This window comes from Columba livia, chromosome 3, assembly GCF_036013475.1.
Source record: "Columba livia isolate bColLiv1 breed racing homer chromosome 3, bColLiv1.pat.W.v2, whole genome shotgun sequence".
Classification (NCBI taxonomy): Eukaryota; Metazoa; Chordata; class Aves; order Columbiformes; family Columbidae; genus Columba; species Columba livia.
The window spans coordinates 118,456,375-118,477,460 of NC_088604.1; the positions used below are offsets into that span (position 1 = coordinate 118,456,375).

At 37.7% G+C, this 21,086-nt stretch overlaps 1 protein-coding gene across 1 annotated transcript in view; it reads right to left on the minus strand.

The window, feature by feature from the left end:
* The window catches only part of LOC102098064 (protocadherin Fat 4), a 40,831-nt gene extending 19,874 nt beyond the window's left edge, over nucleotides 1-20,957 (minus strand). The window contains exons 1-21 of the mRNA XM_021294306.2: nucleotides 17,696-20,957; nucleotides 15,709-15,780; nucleotides 13,663-13,823; nucleotides 12,562-12,606; nucleotides 12,081-12,179; nucleotides 11,651-11,740; nucleotides 11,110-11,220; nucleotides 10,220-10,336; nucleotides 9,107-9,197; nucleotides 8,451-8,563; nucleotides 7,954-8,127; nucleotides 7,426-7,554; nucleotides 7,007-7,162; nucleotides 5,865-6,045; nucleotides 5,205-5,338; nucleotides 3,707-4,651; nucleotides 2,650-2,775; nucleotides 2,283-2,540; nucleotides 1,926-2,024; nucleotides 1,647-1,819; nucleotides 522-670 (exon numbers count right to left, since the gene is read on the minus strand). Coding sequence (XP_021149981.1) covers nucleotides 522-670; nucleotides 1,647-1,819; nucleotides 1,926-2,024; nucleotides 2,283-2,540; nucleotides 2,650-2,775; nucleotides 3,707-4,651; nucleotides 5,205-5,338; nucleotides 5,865-6,045; nucleotides 7,007-7,162; nucleotides 7,426-7,554; nucleotides 7,954-8,127; nucleotides 8,451-8,563; nucleotides 9,107-9,197; nucleotides 10,220-10,336; nucleotides 11,110-11,220; nucleotides 11,651-11,740; nucleotides 12,081-12,179; nucleotides 12,562-12,606; nucleotides 13,663-13,823; nucleotides 15,709-15,780; nucleotides 17,696-17,765 — 3,493 coding nt within the window. The 5' untranslated portion in view covers nucleotides 17,766-20,957. The remainder of the gene's footprint in view (nucleotides 1-521; nucleotides 671-1,646; nucleotides 1,820-1,925; nucleotides 2,025-2,282; nucleotides 2,541-2,649; nucleotides 2,776-3,706; nucleotides 4,652-5,204; nucleotides 5,339-5,864; nucleotides 6,046-7,006; nucleotides 7,163-7,425; nucleotides 7,555-7,953; nucleotides 8,128-8,450; nucleotides 8,564-9,106; nucleotides 9,198-10,219; nucleotides 10,337-11,109; nucleotides 11,221-11,650; nucleotides 11,741-12,080; nucleotides 12,180-12,561; nucleotides 12,607-13,662; nucleotides 13,824-15,708; nucleotides 15,781-17,695) is intronic.
* Nucleotides 20,958-21,086: the final 129 nt, after the last annotated feature.

A 21,086-nucleotide genomic window follows, 5' to 3' on the forward strand; every position in this document is an offset into this window, starting at 1 on the left:
CTTGCTTTGTAACAAAAGAGAAAGGATATACATAAAAACGTGTAACTGCAAATTCCCTCATAGCCACACATCTTATTTTAAGGAAATAGGTTGTTTCGTCTGTTCATGATAAATCAAAGCTAAGCTCTGAAAAATACATTAAAAAGTAAAGAAAATACCATGTGTCTGAATGTTTTTTGAAAGAGCAGAAACATGTTTGAGGGTTGTTTGCCAGTTTGCAATTTGTTTAAATGTTTCTAATCTTAAGAAAATAAAGGAAAACTGAAAGATAAACACAAATTATCAATATTATTTTAATACATCTTTTTAGAGCGGCTACTACTATGAAGTCCTCTTTTTTGTACCATAAGCTCCACTGCAACAAGTGAAAAGCAAATTATTCATCATTGCTGAAATGTAACATGGGTTCTAGTCCTAATTCATTTTGACTTGACAGTGATGGAATTAATTTCAAATGTCAATGTTTGCAAAGGTTACATTTATGTGTGGGACAAAAAAAAAGGTGAGAAGACATCATTTACCACTTGATGTGAGCTGAGGAACTCCGTGATCAGCAGCAATGACTATCAGTGTAACAACTGTGTCAGCTGTGATATAGTCCAAGTTACTGCTGAGGGTGATTTCTCCAGTGCGGTTATTTATACGGAAATCATCAGAATGGTTCAGGAGGCTGCATTAAAGAGAAGTCAGTATAACAGCCATATTAATGTCACTGGAAGTACCAGCTACTTACTGTTACTTCTGGAACAAGCACTCAACAGGCAGCATTTGCCTTTTTATAGAGAATGGCTAAATGACAGGTTTTAATTGCTGTTTCATTAGCCTAAGTATATATCAGCCTTTTTATTTACAGGTGTGTCTTCCATCACAAAGATGACAGTGTTCATGCCTTCAGTTTGCATGATATCCCAAGCCCTTGGTCTTCCCACGAAGGGAAGGCAGATTCTGCACACTCAGCACATTGAACAATATCAGAAATTTGGGTGATATTTGCCGGAAGGCTGCAAACCTGCTAATTCCTCGTGTTTGGCAAACTCTCTCAGGTAACTGGATTGCCCATAAGAAGGCAAAATCCTTCTCATAGCTTAAAATATTCTCTTGCAAGACACTAGTTTTAAACACCCACAGTTTACTGACTCATTCATCTATCCTTCTCAATCGATATTTTTCGTGTCAAGGTATCCTGGTATTTTCCATAATATAGGGCTCATACAAAAAATCTTCCTTAATTTTTTTATGCATAGAACATTATTGAAGTTATTATTTCTTTATCTCCTGCTCCCAGCAAAGAGATGCGTGAAAAGGCAGTAATTCTCGGAGATTCATTTACTTCCTATTCAGAAACTGCAACATATTATTTAAAATTTCAGAAACCCAAACAAATCTTGGCATTCAGTTCTCGTTGCTAAGTTTATAACTTGATTGCATTCTCTTTCTTATGGCGTCATCATGATTTGATAAGCTCTAAAACATAGAGTAATGACTGTCCTTTTTCCCAAGTTTAAAAATAACTACTGGTTATAGGACTTGTAAAGCATCTACGAACAGGTCTTATCTTCTTATGACCAATAAAAGTGCTTTGTGAGAAAGAAAAATACTCTTCTGTCTCTTTAACAAAGTTACTTATTAACCTCATGGAAGTTTACCTGTATGAAATAACAGAGTTGTTCCCAAGGTCAAGGTCAGTAGCAGACACAGATAGCACAGACGCTCCTTCTTCTGCTGTTGCTACACGTACGTTGGCTGAGTAATGTGCTCTCGTAAACTGAGGAGGGTTATCGTTCACATCTAATACTTGAACGCTGACATATGTGAAATTCTGGCGTGTCACAGGAGAAAACCACGATTCAGAAAATGCACAGGTGCTTTACATTTATGAACCAAAGAAAGCTGCAGATAAAGAATAACGTGTTCCTCTCTATTACCTGCCTTTGAGGTACTCCGTTATCAGATGCCACCAACAGCAGCTCATAAGTCTCTTTAGCTTCCCGGTCTACAAAGCCGTTGGCCAAAATGGTTCCGTCCTAGAGAAGGTTACACAGTTCATGCACAGATCATTTTAATCAGATTCCAAGTTCAGATTCCAAGGAATGCCTGGCCAGTATGTCTTAGTTTTCAGACATCGACTTGTATTCCCAAACTACAGACCATACGTTGTTATTTATTTCACATGTGCTAGAATGGCTACTACCTACTCTTTTTACCTGATCTATCTCACCGCATCAAGTAACTTCCTAAAAATCAGTATCTAAATATTGCTTTCAGCATATCCAAACTCTTACCTGTTGGATGCTATACGGATTATCCCCATCCTCAGCTGATAAGTAGTAAGTAATTCGTGCATTCTCTCCCTCATCCAAATCAGTAGCAGTGACATGTCCAACTCTAGCAGGAGCACCCGACGTGTAATCTCCTTCCAGAATCGCAAAGCTGTATGACTGCATCTCAAACTCAGGGTTGTTATCATTGACATCCAGAACAGTGATGCGGAACAAGGCACTTGAACTAAGACCATTCGTTTCAGCATCAACTGCCCATACCTGCCACAGTAAGAAACAATTTTAACCATCTGATGAAGATACCAAAAAAAAGGGTTCAAGAGAATGAAGAAAAAATAGCCAAAGCTGCAGAGTCTGTCCCCAAGTTTACCTGTAAAGTGAATTCAGATGTAGTCTCCCTGTCCAGTTCAGTGTCATTCCTTAATGAAAGTGTTCCAGGGATATCCACAGTAAGCAAAGTACTGTTATGAATGAAGTATCCCTGAGAAAAGCCAGCCTAAAAAGAAAACATAGTTCAATTAAGATTAAAATGAGGAATATTTAAGCTAAAATAACAATCTCATTAATACCTGACATTTCTATAGGACTCCTCATTACAGAAGTACGAGTGCTTCGCAAGGTTTAATAAATGAGATCTTGCACCCTGAGCTATGGGAATAACAGTCTTATTTGGCAAACAGAAACTGGGGTAAAGTTGAAGCCCCTGTGGGCTTCACCCATTTGGGTTCAATGGAGCCTGAACTGGGAGAAACATTTATGTTTCTTTAAATCTGACACGAGCAAGAATATTATAGCAAATCAGAAATCTTTTCCTCCAAACCAGGTCCCCAGCGCCGTGGCTACATACGAAATTTCTTTATAAAACAAGGGGAGAAAGAAGCAACTTTTTGTAAGGCAGAGTGTCATTTCCTATTAAAGAAGAGGAAACTATATCAGGTTTACAAATTGCATCTCTGCCTGACTAAGTGGATACTAAGGGCAGGTTGACTGCATTACAGAAATGCACTAACAAATGTTCTCAGATAGAAACAAGTTACTGAACTGATTGTTTTGACATAATAAGCAATAACACAGATCTTAAAAAACAACCCAGCCAACCTGTTCTCTCTGGTGTGACATACATGCATTCATCTCATATGCACGTGCACAGAAACAAACAACTTTTTCTGCCCTGGATTACATATGTATAGGGATAGAAATTCTCCCTAGCTTCTCTGATATCACCACTAAACTATTTTGTTCAGGGTTTTAACTTCCTTGGTTACAGAAGTTTTATTGCTGGCTCCACAGAGTGCAAGATGAAGCTTCAGTGACACAAAATGTACTTATTGCCAACCATTTAAGAAATCTTCCATCGCCCATCTAGTACTATTATGCTTTTTTGCAGGTTAACAGAGAAAAGCATGTCATTTTGATGTGGTACCTACCTCGTCCTTATCAGTAACACTGAAGGTGTAGATGGGACTACCCTTTTGCAGGTTTTCAAACACAGATATATCATAAGCTGCCTGGTTAAATTCTGGTGGGTTATCGTTGACGTCTAGTATAGGTATGACAACAAGTGTTGTAGCGCTGAGACTTGGCTGCCCTCCATCTGACGCCTCCACTTCTACTTCAAATTGCTTGGTGGTTTCATAATCCAGCTGCTGGCTCAGGCTGAGCTGGCCCGTGGTCAAATCGACCAGAAACACTGGCGAGGAGGTTGGAGGTTGCTGGCTAACAATTCTGTACTTCACGAGAGCATTTGCCCCGGCATCCAAATCAGTAGCAGACACTGTTAGCAGTGACTTTCCGAGCACTTCGTCTTCAGGGACGCTCATTTCATATCTATTTGATGAGAAGACTGGTGGGTTGTCATTCACATCGTCAACGATGACTGTCAAATTGAGAGCTGCAGTCAGGCTCGGTTGGCCTTGGTCACTTGCAATCACTGTTAAGTTATAGAAGCCTTGTTTTTCTCTGTCCAGTTCTTTTTCCAGTGAAATTAAGCCCGAGGTATCAATATCCATTCTTCCTTCCCCACCTTTGAGAGTATAAACCACTACTCCATTAAAACCCGCATCTGCATCTGTCGCTGACACTCTGGCAACACTAGTTCCAGCTGGTGCGTTCTCCAGAACGGTAACGGTGGTGCTGATGCTACCGAACACAGGACTGTTATCATTGACATCTGTAACTCTGATAAACACTGTGGCATAGTCAGTAGCATTTCCATCTGACAAGGAAATACTTAGTATGTAATTATTCTTGGATTCATAGTCCAGTTTGGTTTTTGTTGAGATGATCCCATTGGCATCGATGTCGAATGTAGCAGATTCCGTCAGTACTTGAAATGTGACTGGTATGTGAGGATTTAAAGACTCATACTCTACCTGTGTAAGACACAGAGTATTATCCATAATGAATTCAAACCAATAAACCACTGTCTAAAAAACAATAATGATGTTAGCTATGTCTGAACTTATTTTACTAATTTTATTCATTAAAGGAAGTAAGAATCAAGCATAAAATACACACATATATGCATAAAAATACAGCTGGAGAGGACTCTCTTATTGGAACATCACTAATACAGAAATGCAAATACCTATAACGCCCAGGGCTAAGCATGCAAGTGTACTTTCTCAAGTGGTTCTGGGGCTTATTTTGTTTGGTTTGGGTTTTTTGTTTGTTTGTTTGTGATGTTAAATGGTAGCAGATGCTGTTTGAAAGTTTCCAATTGAAGAAAGAGGCCTCGTGGGTGACAGGGTCCATCTGAGGGATGTGGTCAGTGTGTAATGTATGTGAAGTCTGATATGCAGAAAAGAAAACACAACATCTAGTTATCCATAACTCAGGGGATATAGACATTTAGAGCACACATATTACAGGATTTTCTTATTGCTGTCATGTCCTATACAAGTTATAGAATTAAGTTGTTCTTACCCTCACTACTTCAACAGGACTGACCAGCTCTTCTTCCACAGACACGTTATATGTTTTCTGAATAAACTGTACTCTGGCGTTTCCAACTGCAAAGATTTCTACTGGCACTGATGAACTCCTTGGAATCGTTCCACCTGCAAGCAAATGAAAACGATCTCCCAGCAGATGCACAAAACACCTTCTGCTAATAAAAAATGAAAATTAAACAAGAAAAAAAAATCCACCGGGACTGATTTTTTCTTTCTTTTAATCCTTACTGATACTATTATGGTACTGCTGGGAGATCCTAACCAAGTTTTGTGTATTGTAGCTTGTGCCCGAATCTCTGTATCCTATGCAGTGCAACACCAGTCAATAATTAAAAGAAGGTGTGAGATGTATGTTACTTTTCCCAAAGCCATAAAGAAAATGTAGATTTGATATAACAGGATCAGGAGATAGCAGAGTGGTACCAGAGATGCAGCAATTACTTTGGATGAATAGGAAACTTTCTTCTTCTCTTCAACGGACAAGAGCAGATAAAAATATATGGTATTTTAAAAGTAAAGTCTTTTTTTTGACAGCATTTCTTCAAGTAAAAAAAAGAAAAAAGACAACAAACCAAACCAAACCCCATCACCAGGAATAGCTGTATGGACCTGTACTAAAATCTTGTCTTACCATCAATAGCCGTTATCCACAAGACAAAGTTCTTAAGCTCGTTGAGTCCTAATGGGATTACTGTTTTTAAACTGATTTGTCCTGTGGATGTATCCAATTCAAAGAACCCATCTTCATTGCCACCAGCTAAGTTAAAGCTTATCTCTCCATTTATACCGTCATCCGGATCATCAGCAGCAACCTGAAGCAAAAACATCATTTTACTCTATTTTCATGTGCTGTTATCAGGTGGCATAGAATTGCTTATTCTTGTGTAGTTTGCAGAGAAAATCATTCAGGTAGCAGATAATTAGCTACTAGTTGTTAATTTTTCCTTTCATTTATAGCAAATGGTAAGTCTGGAAAACTTTATATATATAAAAATCAGCTAAGTATAGCAACAGTAAAATGCAGTTATAGCTTTAAACAGCTGTCTACTTTTGATATGATTCCTGGGCTAAGCCTCAGTAAGAATGTTTGCTCTTTGATGTACACACACTATTTCAACAGCAAGAGTAAAATCCTGCCCCTCTGGAACTCATGTGACTGACACCAAGTTCGTACGTCAGAAAGTTTGTTTCATTGGAATTCCAAAGTCACTGGAAGTAGCTTTTCCAAGACATTACATCAGGACCCATTAAATCAGAACACCTGGCTATGAGTTTTGATAGAGACTCCCTATATATCTCAGCTACTGGAACGATTTTTATCTTTATTTCCTGGTTTATTTGGTTAACTGGTTTACTATCTTATAAAAAGTATATCACATCTAAAAATCATCCAGAATGCCTCATCTTTCAGCAGCCTTTCAAACATTTTTACGATTATTTCAATTTGTGGACTTTAGAAAAATCCAGTTTCCATTAAAAAAATCTTCTTTTCTGCCTTATGTTTGTGGAATTCAAGATGGTGCACAGCATCTCAGATCAATAATTGAAATCCTTTATCATTTGTTCACAGGGCTGGGATACAATTAGATCATCCAGGACACTGGGATTATGGAATATCAACAGGTGTAAGCTTTTAAATGAAAGCTGGATTGTTTCTGAAATCAGAGTTCAAAAAAGATCCCGTATTCAACAGGACTGCTACACAGATTCAAGCAAGGACTCAAGCATACATTCAACTCATAGAAGTGTAATTTTACTCAGTATTTCTAGTACCTGGAGAATGGACATTCCTGCAGTCATGTTGGTGAAAATATCTTGTTTATATGGTGTGTCTTTGAAGGTTGGGCTGTTGTCATTTTCATCCAGCAACACTATGTTGATTGGAGAGTGCACCTCATCGTAAGGTGGCAAATGATCTCTAGCAGTGACCTTTAAAAACGATGCACTAAAGTTATTGCTTTGTTCAAAAGCACGTTCTACAAGTAGTAAGAAGAATGAATGACAATTACAAGCTGAGTAAACTGCGGCACTAGAGGCATTTCCCTCCAGATACCTCTAACATGGAAGTTCGGATTTGATTCTTGAAATAAGCTGCTGATCCATATCAGAGAGTCAGCTTCTTCCCAGGACAGATCAGATATCACCAGTTTGCCTCAGGGTGCTTTGGAAAGTAGTAAGTTTATTTTTAATACCTGTAGATGAACAGATGGTATCCTCTCCCTATCCAACAGTGCAGAGTTCCTCACAGTTAGGATCCCAGCTTCGCTTAGCTGGAAGGGACTGTCAGCTGGAGTGAGAATGAACGTTCCCTGGAAGCCTCCCTGCAAATGGTAATGATACTTGTTATGAGATAGGGCAGTCACCGAGCCAGTCACTTAGGATGTTTGCTCCACTTGAAAATCAAGAAGAAAACAACAAGGAAGAAGTATATCATGCAGACTGATGGTGATTGGCAGCTTCGTGCCCATTTTGTACTCCTGCACTTTCAAATTTGGGACCTTATGCAAACCAGAGGAACTTCAGAGCCAAAAATTATTCTTTGGCTGCAGTACTCTACCCCTTAAAAAAGTGAAATTAAGTTTGTTTTGTTTAAGTGTATTTAGATGGTCAGGAAAAAAAAATCCAGTGCTATTCACTATACCTCTATAATGCAAATGCATTCTATATTATATTTCAGAAGTGCAGTATTTGTAGCAACCATAACAACATTGTCATTTTACCTCATCTCTGTCAGTAGCTGTTACTTGAAGAACTTCCATCCCATTAGGGAAATTTTCTGGAATTGAGACACTGTAACTTGACTGTGACAATACCGGAGGATTGTCATTCACATCTTCGATGGTAACCAGTACTGTCGCATCAGCTGTTTTGAAAACATTGTCTTGCTGAGCTGCCTAGAAAACAGAGTTTGTAGCTGTAAATTCCACATCCTGATAACATTGAGCTATTCCAGCTTAACAGGGTTAAGCTGGAATACAATAATACAATAATATACAGTGATTTTTTTTTTGTCAATAAATATAGAACCCTGAGTCAACTGCATATATTCAATGAATTAAGTTTTCCTGTATTTTACATTTGAAATGGCATGCACGATGCAGCCTTGATACTAAAATATTACAATGACAAATACTATTAACAGCAACGTGGATTCACACATTAGTTTATGAACTTAAGGCTTCAGTGTTAACACAGCAAACTGTAAAACAATCACTACCTGAATGCCCACAACAAGGGATGGACATTCCTCTCTGTCAACTGCAGTCTTGACTTCCAACACTCCAGTGTCTGCGTTTATTAAAAAGCTGTCGCTATAGGCTGCAGGTTTCACTGAAAAGCAAGAAATTGCAATAGGTGAATGAGAATGAACCAGAACAGTAAGTCTGATCTGTCCTTTTTATGTCTCAGCCATAGCAAAAATGAACAGACATTCCAGATATAAGGCTTTTTTTTGTTTCAAATGCTCTATCCTGAAAACAATTATTAGGAAATTCACTTACACTTCAAGGGTATCAAATTATGCATCTCATGAGCTTCTAGCAATTTTCTCATGGGGAGGAAAAACTCCTGATGGAATTGATCTCTCTAGGTGGTCCTGAATGGAAATCCTTCAATCAAATGGAAGCTTCTAAACTGACTCACACTTCAGGAATTGTTTATTGGAGGGAGGTTAAGAACAACTAAAGTTTTTAAAAATAGTTGGACCTTTCTATAATGACTGAAATCAAGCTGATTTAGCTCACGAGGCAGCACTGTAGTGAAGATGCATGCGGTTAGGACACCTGACTGTATATTGCATTCCCTTATTCTCTTCAGTAATACAGACATCATGAATTACTGTGTGAATGTCTACGAGAAAATAAAGGCTCTTACCTAGTTTGATGCTGTAAACGACTTTTTCATTTATACCTGTGTCTCCATCTTGAGCCAATATGTTCTCTGGGAGAACAGCCAGCGGGCCCAACTAGAAAATATATATTAACTTGATTGACTTGAAAAAAAATACATATAAACTTAAATTTCTTCATTAAGTCACAATTTTGGTTAAAGAAACAGGTATCTAATCATTGGGATACAGAAAAAATTCTGTCATACGTGCTTTACAGAGGAAAATGATGACAAAAATACATGATGGATACACCACGAGAAACAGCAGACTATGAAGAAGTGGTCACTGATGGAATTCATGTTAAGAACATTAAATATTTCAGCTACTTTCCTCTCCTGGAAAACAATACACAAGTATACACTGCAGCCCTAATGAAAACAGCAATTTGTTGAAAAGACACAAGCGTTTTAGAAGATCTGAAATTATTTCTCTTGAACAATTAAAGACAAACTTCTAACAGAAGGGACACCAAAGGTATTACGCCAAAAGATTACGTGGTTTAAAATATGTTAATATGAAGGTAAAGAAATAGGCATAATAAAGAAGGTAGTTAACTATTTTATTTTTAATGGATTACTGTTACAATAATATACAGTGATTTTTTTTTGGTCAATAAATATAGAACCCTGAGTCAAAAAAATACATCCCACCCAGAAATTTTCATCCTATATAGAAAAAAAATTACAATATAGCATAAACCACAGTTTACCATTCAGTTTCTTATTTTGTTTACCTGATTATAATGAAGTATGGAGGAATTACACTATTTAAAACTGAAACCAGGCAGCTGACTCCAGGGCTGATGGACAGTCAACTGCCCTTTCAAGTTCCCAGTAAAAGCCCTGTTACAACACCCGTTTAAGCCTTTTTTGTTTTCAAACACAAAATAATCTGTTTCTGTGGCAGAAAATTTTATGCTTTATATCATATGTAAACTGTTTAGCTGGTACCCGGATGTCCACAGCTGATAACTTTACAGTTCACCAGTTAGCACAAAAAAAACCCCAGCTCTCCATCTTAAGTTGCTCAATATGAAAAACAGTTGAAAGAAAAGCACTTTGGGCAGGATTAACCTATATGCATTTGCAGCATTTTACCTGGTTCTCACTGATTTTTCCATCGTAAACTGCTTGACTGAAATAGGGGTTCAACGTATCGTAATCTTGTACATTAATTAGCAATGATGCAGTATCACTGTTGTTTCCAAGTCGTTCCTACACCCCAAAAGAAGGAAGGAAATAGAAAACATTGTAATGAAAGAGCTGTTTCTCAGTGGAAAATACAGCAGAATATTATTATATGTGCTTTGTAGCATATAAGCATTTTTAACTGGAGAACTCTCACCCTGTCGGATTTTTCCATTTCTAGAAATCCAGTTCTAGGAATAATACTATCAAATGGTGATTGTTCTTAGCTATTAATTTTATATCAGGCAGGTGATACACAAATGCATGTAGTAACAGTACATTAGCTGCAGCTGTATTGTTTGCTAGGTACTACAATAAATGTGGTAAATTACTTTTTCTTAGTTCTAAAAGGAATTGAAGGCAAATACATTTCCAGTCTCAAAAAGTGACACATAAGACGACTGCAGGTGGCAAACTGCAGCAAAAATATGCGAGATTTGCCAGAATGAATAGGTGAATACATATTGCAGTAGTGGAGAAAAAAATATGTACAATACAAATACTTAAAGAAATATACACAGAAAGAAACTTGGGCTGGTATTTGAGGGGAAACTTGAACAATAGTTCAAATACTAAGAATGTTCTACTTTATCAGAGTGGTTCCAAATAATGTTTATTGATATAGTGATAGGTGCTTTATATATATATATATATACGTATGTATTTATATTTATATTTTTATATGTGTGTATATATATATATATTTGTCTGATGTAAATTTGTAGAAACTGGGATGTTACAACGATTGAAGTATTGTAGAACTATGGTGGTTCTCATTCCTCTTTTAATTTATGTCATACCTTTGCTTGGACTGTTAAATTGAAAACGTTGACCTTGTTGTAATCCAATGTTTTATTCACCATGATGTTTCCATCTCCTTCTCTTATGTAGAAGTAATCAGAGTTTGGACCCTATTAAATGAAGAAATCGCATATTTTTACGTTGTTAATGATGGAATACATTTTCTTTCCTCTTGCCACCTCTGTTATTGGACTGTTCTTCATAAAGAACCAAGAATGTCCCAAACACCACTGCAAAGGAAAATGCTGATCCTCTTCTACACATTCTATTGCTTCTCCCATCAGTGCCATTAGATTTTCTGTCTGATTTATCTCAAGCTATGGTCAATAATTAAAGCCTATGGGATGAATGGCATCAGCTTCCCTTTACCAGCTATAAAAGCAGCACAGGCAGCAAGCCCAGATGTAAAGATCTCCACTGCATACATCTAAAGTTAGTTGAAATTATCTTACTTTAGGTGGTTTATCTATACATCCCTGCAGGACCAGAGATCAACAGCAAATCTTTGTGATATGAACTTTAAAAACAAAGGCCACTCACCCAAAGACTGTAAGTAATGAGGCTAAAGAAAGGTGAAAAGTCATTATCCACTGCTTCCACTTTTATAACTGTGAAATTTATTGCCGATACCTAGAAAAAAATCAAGATCATCAAATGCTCAGTCACAAGTTCCTTTTGCTGTTGCTCCTAACTTGTGGCAGGAAGGCTGTGCCACCTCTTTAGCATATGCAAATTACTTCCAATTTCCATTTTAGGTCAGAGAGAAGGATGTTCCTTCTTCATCCCATGCCTGCAGCTGTACGAGCAGCCCAGCCATCTCTGCACCCATGCAAAAGTGTAGAAAAGTGCCATAAAAGTGCATGTACCAACCAAATGAGTGTGGTCACAATAAAACCTCATGTGTTTTGGCCCCCAAAAGTAATTTTAAAATGTCAGAAGAAAAAAAATATTAATGTTTGCCATAACCCACCTCTGACACTGTAGTGTTATAGTGACTTTGTAGAAATTGCGGAGAATTGTCATTTACATCTTCTAAGATTAAGTCCCGTGGATTCTCTATCTCACTTGTCTTCATAATGGAAGCAAAAGACAATTAGAAATTAAAGCAGTGAGGTAGGAGCATACTGCTAAACTTTTAATTTCATCAAATAAAATGAAATCTTAAAGAGATACCCCTTCAGTTCTAAAAACTATAACGAGAGAGCTAGACTACTGCTTCTAATAATGGAGTAGAAAGTTTTTGAAAATATTCCAAAATTAACTTTTTAAAAATTTACCTTAGGTTTTCTGTGAATAAAACATTTATTTCAATCAGCACATTTAAAATAATATACCTTCCACAAAGTGCTCTTAACTTCCTGCATCTATAAGTTAAATACTATTTCAGAAAACAGTGATTTGCATTAAACAGACAAAAAACCCACAGTTGCTAAAAACTGCCTTTTACTTACCGTTCCAACCCTTTGGCAAACAACAGCGTAAAAGAGATGATCACTCTAAAAAATAAATAATATTATCTATGAAGTCCTGATACGGTTGTTAAAGAATGTTTATGTCAAAATTATACAAAACAACTTCTAGCACTTGAATCCTCAGGAGTGCTGTACTAAGTTAACAGTGATTTGTTCCTTTGATTTAGCTACAAGAACACATTTCAGCTATTTCTGTCATTTCAATATGTTGCACCAAAACACACAGTTTATAACAATGTTATAGCAAAGCGATTATAGATTATTCATTGCAAAGTTTATTTGGCTGCCGTTCATCTGCTGCTGGTATCCACCAACCCGTCCATGTACCCAACTGTTCTCACCAATGTAAAATTGACAGAGAATGGGAGAATATGTGTAAGAAGCCTAAGAAGTGTTTTAAGTCTTTTGGAAAATATCCCAATGAGAAATGCAAATGTAAAAGTTGTAAATTCGAAATCTTGATTGTAACGGTGTCTTTTAAAAAACACGCATGGTTCAATTCTGTCAAGTAGAGCGCTATTCTGAAATAGTACTTGCATAAAAAATAACTTCCATTTAGTCTCTGGAACTTCACCATTTTCATATTCAGGGGCAAATACAGTCAGGAAAAAATATTAGTATTGCTGAATGGCCTATAAAGAAGGACCTGTCCTGTGTGTAAACCACCAGAGCCCAATAGATCTATTCATGTGTGAAGTTGAACACTTGTATAAATGTTCATATGATTAAGGATTGCCTTCTACCAAATTATATCTGATCAGTCTCACTTTGATGAAATAATTCAGGTTTCTGAGAGATGAGCTTTAAGAAAAGTGACAGCTGTCATAACTATGTATTTTATTTTCATTACAAGTGACAATTAGGAAAGAATCTGACTGTCAGATATGGCTTAAGTTTACAGTTGTAGGAAAATGAAGACATTTAACAGATATTACTCAGAGGTAGGTACTGAAGTCTATGCTGTTCTTTCACAAGGCATTTGTATCATGAGAGAACGAGCAATTATGTGTTAGTGCTACTCTTTTTACCTGTCAATAAAGCCCATTTATATCTAGGTTCTACATACAGGGGAAAAAATACCTCAATAGAATCAACATCCAGTGGCTTACGAGTCCTCACTGTCGCATTATTAGACCCAGTATCATAAACTAGCTCCACGTATTCTAAGTGTTCGGGGATCAGATAGTCTTTTAATCTCAAATTTACATTGGGTGGGATGTTTGTAATCCATTCTATATCACCTGTAAGAGAAAGCGTAATAAATTAGATTGCTTTATGGAAAAGAAATATGGAGGTTCATTTCACATGTATTTACACCTAGATTGCTGGTTACCTTTTGGTTACTTTTTACGTTATTTTGGTATTTTGATCTGTTAAAGTCTGCTTGAGTACTACGCACAAGTGTATTGATATGTTTTTAAATCACACAAACACACTTTTGCCAATATGTCCACACTGCAACAATATGTCGAGAATTAAAAAAACTGGCATAATTTACACCTAAATTTCCATCATTTTCTTGAAATGGCTTTATGCTGCAAAACTTTTATTCACATGTAATGTGAAAATGTAATCAAAGTGTAATCAAAGTCAAGGAACGGAATAACAATCAGCAAGAGGCTAGTGAGGGTTGCATGGGATGAGTTTCAGTATTTTCCAAGCACAAAGGCATTTCATATTCCTAGTTGAATCCATCAATGAGGTAGAATCTGGTGTGAATCTGGATTCAGGCTTGTGGTTGTTTAAATTTTGATTTTGACACAGAATGGCAAGTGTACGGCCCCTCCTTTAATCTGTTCCTATATGTATAGAACACTGAACTACAAACCAATGTACCCTTTGAAACAATTTGAATGTGAATTTCTATAACCCTGCATATAGGAACTATTGTCTTGAAAATATTAAAACTTATTTGTAATTATCATGATTCATATTAGACTCACTATAATTGCAGTACTGAATATATTACTTGCTTGGTTAAACACCAAATCTGTGTTTGAAAGGTGTCATTTTAAACCACCCAGTGTGGCGCCATTAGCAATTTTATTAAATAAAGTTACCTTGGTCATATTATCAAGATATTTGCGTTTATGAAATAATTCTTATCTTCTCATGGCACACACTGTCTAGATTGCAAACACAGTCCCCTTTTCCCCCTAAAATCTTTCCTGAACATCCTAAATATCTTCATGACCTTCAGCTAACTTGCTGGCTGTGTTTCCTCCTTATTCCATCATTTTTGTACTGCACCACTGGTAATTTAGGCCAGTAAACCCTTTCCTAATGGCCCCATCTCTAATCTCCAGCCACAAACTTTGTGGTCTTGGTTTCTTGAGCTCTTAAAGGAAGGGAATCTCGTCTTCTTCCAAGTGCAGGGAGTGTCTGGAATGTCGTCAGCTACCAGCCCAAAGATACTGGATTGTAATTGCATGTGAGGAGAAAGTCCAGATGCCAGTGAGCACAGAACAACTGGGGCACAGGGCTGTGCAGTGTTATTACATTATTTAGTGTGTGGTGTTGAAGCTGTTGGAAGAAAACATTCTAGGGGAAAAAAAAGAAAATCAAAAACCCCTCTCTTTGCCTGCTGATAAACTGGATAATCTTCCATCCAGAGCTGGATATATTCAGACAAGAAATATAAAGCAGCTGCATAGGGAATAGTATTGTGTCCAGTGGGGAGAACCTGACAAAAAGGAAGTGCTTGGAAAAATTGAAGCTGGTTGTCCCTCTTGCTCGTTCATTACAGACAGGTCAGAGGGTACACTCATTTATGTGACGCACACTTTGTGATAGTCACTTAAAAATTAAATGAAGAAGAATCAGGGTGAAAGGCAATTTTTTTCCTTTCTATCTCCATGCAAGAGTCAGACACAGCAGCTCTGCCCTGTTTCCTTTGCTTGCTCTGTCTATTCAGCCAGTTGGATCAGGGAATTTTGGGTTTTATATTTATTTATTCTACTAAGCAGTATGTCATACATGCAGCTGCTGCATCCAGCCATGAAGACTATTGAAAATCAATTAATAACATGGATTCATTATAAAATACACTGACTATGTGTAGCATTAAAGTTCTATGTGCATTAGGGAGCAAAACAGACAATTCTAAGATAGAATAATGATTTTTACCTGCGTATTCATCCAAAAAGCTTGACAGCGTGATTATGTCTGGTGTTGTGTCACAATTTATACTTGTGGTTTCTAAAAAGAAAGGAAAAGTCATATACAAGTGGCAGATAAGGACTATTTCCAGAAACAGCACAAGGTAGAAAAGCTTATGCTATATAAAACCCAGTGCACACACTAGTTCAAATTAAGCTGAAAGACATTTATCGCAGTGGCACCTTGACTTAATTTTCAGGGTTTAAAATAATACAACATTATATTAATACAGAGGAGGTGAACATTGGTGTCTTGCCTCAAAAAATTAAACAGTGAAGGACTCCACAACTTAAAAAGCAGCTACCGAGGTAGGATGTGAAAATGTCTAGCTACAGAATTCTTCCTTTGCACCCTGACCAGACCGAAACTTGGGCTTTATTGCCTGATGATAATGAATCATTATGTGTTAATTTCCTGCTGAAACATTTGTGGAAATCATAACCGAAACTACTTGTGTGCCCTGGCCTTGGATATGTTTTCTGCTCCCAAGAAAACTGTAAACACAGAGCTATTCACCACTGAAACATTAGCAAGAATCCAAGAGCTGAGGGTAAAGGCACATTGGCAGATTTACCTGGAATTTATTCTCCTTAAACTTTTGTAGAAGTTGGCACTATTGAAGTATAGTTTTTTTCCTGAGAAGTGGCTTTCATTAAGTGGTTTACTGTACCTCAGTGACCTCTCTCTGCATTTTCTCTGTGTGATAAAAAGTGACAGACTTTTTTTCCTTCATCTGCAAATTTTACACACAGAAATCCAGAAATCCAGCAGATTTTTTCCTCCTTCCCTGACCAGAATCACTCAGCAAAGCTGCCATAGTGCAGTCTATGCTCTCACGGATACCTGTGCAACTTTTGTGGCCTTAGGTGGGTTTGGACCAACGCTGAAGTGTCCCCGCTCTTCTCTTTGCCATCCTTATCATCTATTCCACGTGACAGTTGGGTAAAAGGAAGAGTGGGATATTTTTGCCTGGCTATGCAGATACCTTTGTACTTGCACCCCTGTGCAGGATCCCATTTATAAGTGAGCAACAGACAGATTTCCACACAAGTAACTGAACAAACTCTAGAGAATAATTCCACAGTCAGTGGCTGCTTGTTATGTGTCTGATTTGCTGCCTCTGAGTATTCAAAAGCCTATTTTGGAAAGCAGGGCTCTGGGCTACTGAAAAAGATCAAAAAACTGGAAGCTTGGGGGTGGTTGGAATGTTATATCACAGGTGAATAAATGAAATTCAATAGTTAAATTAAACCTCTTGTTGCTTTTTCCAAAACTAAAAACAAATCCCACAGCCCTTCCTGGTGATTCTCCATCAGAGATTCAGCAGTCAGAAACAAACAAATGACACTTGAGCATATTCACCATTGTGAGGATTTTTTAGGAAGGCTGAAGGACCAAAATCACATTAAACCCTTAAATTTCAGCACGCAGACACTGCTCCTACTCACAGATTCAGCTAATGGATGGCACAGTTTGCACTTTCTGGAAGGCCCCTCCACAAGACAACTTTTAATATACTCCTTAGCACTACAACAAATACCACACGTAAATATGTTTAACTCTTCCAATCTAATTTACTAGAATAACAGCAGCGAGGAATTCAACTGATCCCAAGTTCAAAACTATACATCCTCAGACTGGGCTTCAGCCCAGGTGTTTTATTTAATGGCTACTGTAAATATGAAATAACCAAACCCCAAAAAGTTGAAAGAGAACTTGTAAAAACCCACAAGGTCTTCAACTTGTGATCACTGAGCCCTTGAAAGTTCACAGACCACTGCCATGGGCACTAAGAAGATTGAAGATGGCTCATTTAGATGTTGTTCTATCAGGCAACAGATCCATGTATTTTAAACTTGCAGGATTGTGATTTATATGAATTGAATAAATTTTGTTCAGTTTCTATAAAAGCAGGAACAAACTCACAAGTGTTTATGAAAATAACACTACTTACGTTGTGCATCAAGACGGATGAAGGTAACCCAACTGATCAGCACAAAAACCAGAGATCTAGAAAGCGCCATGGGCACTGCAGAAAAAACACTCCACTGAAGGCAAAAGCGGGTGGTCGTTTCTTATGTACTGTATTTGTAAAGAATCATTTCATTTGTCATATCATCAGTTAGTTGTTATCTTGACAAACGCTTCAGTGACGATGAGGCAAAGGACTGGAATAAGCCTTTGAGAGCGATCCACAAACTATATAACATGCTTATCATTTTCAGCTGGTGAGATCAAAGTCCCCTTTGGGCAATAAACATAACACAAAAAGTGATATTTCCTTGTTGGTTTACAGCACAAATAACAAAGTCTATTTTTATTTCATTATTCAACATAGATATAAGAATAAATAAACTAGCAAGATGTCCTGACCAATATAAGAAATATCTACGTATTCCCTGGGAAAGAAAACTAAATGGGTGTCAAAAGGCAAAGGAACCTGCATAGGTCCTTTTGATCTCATAATGATGTCAGAGTATCTTCTCAGAACCCTGTTCCACAAGGAATAAATACAAAATTCCTATTGCAAAAAACAGTAGCTACAGTTTGACGTGATGAAAGCCGACACCTCTGAAGCATGCCTAGTATTTTACAGATAGTATACACAGAAAATAGGTTTAGCGGGCAGTTAAAACATTTTACTTTAATGAAATTTTCTCCAAAAAAACCCACGAAAGGACACTAAAAGCTTGTAGAGAACTTTCAAAGACTACAAATGAGACAGCTAATTGTGCAGTTTGTTTCAGTCATTTGGAGGTAAATATACCTTTAATTCAAAGGAGGAACTTATTACGCAGTACGGAAACTGCTGCCAGACCAAGGTCTTTTCATGTTTGTGCTGACATGTTTTGTCACCATGGATACTGCAGTAATTACTATAGTTTGAACGAAAATACAAAACATAATAAAACTGCACATAATAACTAGAATTATAATTGCGCTTTCCTAGTCTTAAATAATTGAAATGGAAATGTGGGAGCATTTCAAGTAGAAGTGTTTAAAAAAAAAAACATTAAAAGAAGTTCAAACATGGGTACCACCTCTTTTGAACAAAGGCCACATCCAGCCATGATTACGCACTCAGTGGCATTAGTACTAGAGCCAATCTCAGGGAGCTATTTTTCCTCCCCTGCCTGATTGTTCCCTGTGCCACGATGGCTGGGCCTTAGAAAAGTTATGTGGCAAAATGCAGTTTTCCAGATCTGTGCATAAAATATCTCCTGGGAAGAAAAAAGGAAGAGTTTCCTGATTCATCGACTGAACAACATCACATATATTTGTGCTACGTAGCCTCCAGCCTGGCTATGATAAGCTGATATTTGTACCAAAAAGTTGTTCTAGCAACCAATCTTTTTGACTACTGGAAATATTTACATGCTGGAATCTTAATCCACTAATGAAGGATATTCACTTTTGGATATTCCAAATTGCAGAGAAGGCAAAACAGCTTCAACCTTTTCTGGGACCTCTGTTAGCAAGAGGCAGCCCAGAGGGCTTGAAGGTTAATGATGAGAAGTGGCACAAGACCTGAGAGGATAAAACTCCACAAGGGTCTCCCTCATTATTGATGGTGGGGCAGCCTAGAAGCTGACCATTTGTGTACACAAATCCAGTGCAAAACCAAATCTCAGTTAAATGTCAGTGTCACGTGTAGAGTGAAAACTGCTGCTGGGATGCAGCACAACGCTGTTATCCACTCTAGAAGCTGCAACAGCTGTTTACTTTTATATGTTTTTAGCTGAGAGGGTCCTAGTCCAAGGCTGCTTTGCAGGATTCTTCCCTCCTGCTCGGTGGTTGTTCTCAGGCATCAGGAGTCCAAGTCCAAAGAGAAGCATCATGACAGTTCTCAGCCATTTCCACCTGTGTGCCATAACGGGATCAGGCCCAGAACAACATTCAGATGAAGTTAATTTGTTTTCTGCACTTAGCACACCGGAAAAGAGGAGGATGGAGACACACATTTAAGGTGAAATGCTTTGTAACATCAAACAAGCTATAGAACAGGCAAGAATACAACCTGCCAGGAGTGGGGTGGTTGAAACTAACAGCACATAAAAAAAGAGAATTGAAAGCCCTCAGGGTTTCCAAAGTAAAGAAGCTCACAGAGTCCTGCGCAACTTTGTGTCAGTTGCTGCGGCCTTAGATGGGCTGATGGTTTCATCAACCTCCACCAGCATGATGCTCACAGACGGGATGAGACAGTGACCTCAGGACACAGCCCTTCCGCACTGTCACTTGGCTCAAGACTGGAAAAGCCTTTGGCTGGTTTTATTTATAGATCTAGCCAAGAAGGGATTCAACAGTAAATCTGTTCCTGCAATAAGATAAATTTAACTTGAGTGCAGTAGTCTTTACTTCATAGTTATTAGGAAATCGAGAACAAACTCAGAACACAGTGGTGCAGTTCATGCAGATTAGATTTCACCAAGAACAGCTGCAGGAGGAATGACTGCAGTATACGTCTATGTATACTGCCCTCTTGAACGTCAATAATAACTTAAGGTTTTACAGTTGCCCAGGGTGAGAGGGAGGTGCCTAAAGGAAAGAATGGAAATTCAGGTAATGGCTCAAGCGAGCATCTGATGCACAGGAGCAGTTTCCCAAATCAATACAGTATGTCCATGCACTCAAAAAGAACAGGAAATAATGCTTTTAACAATAATAATAATTAAAAAAATCAATGCCGTTCTGGCAAAGAGAAGCATCCTCTCAGTCACATCAAATATGCCCACACTATTAATAGTTCTGTGTTTATAGACTGGGGCAACCATTTGTCCACGTTTCACCTAACATGTCGCCTTTTTCTCTCGGAGCCATTACTGTGGCTGAAGTTAAAATTCTGGCCCTTTCTCCAGGATTTCCAAAGATTGAGCAAATAGGCACAGCGAGTTTAAACACACGTGATAGCAGGATGTCCACTATAGCCCTCCCAGTATACCAACTACACATATAGAGGTTTATCCATTTAACAATTTCTAGAAAAAGAGTCATGGAAACTCATCTTATTCATAGATTTAACAAACTGTTTAAATGCTATTATCAGCACTGTGGCAGTGGAAGGCAAAGTTAAACATGTTTTTAACATAGCTTAGTTTGACACTTTGCATACTTGGGTTATTTGTAGGGCAGCTCACTCATGAACTTTTACTGCAGCTTCAAAACTCAATGCAGATAAAACCTCTTTTAAGTTCTCGTAGATTTGGAGTAGCTCTGCATTCAACCATGTGCTGTTCTTGACAGATAAAAAGCCTCTACCACGATGCTGCAATTTAATCACAAATACACAAGCGTGATTCAGACCGTCAAATAACATTTATGCACTTACTCGGTTCTTACAAGCATCT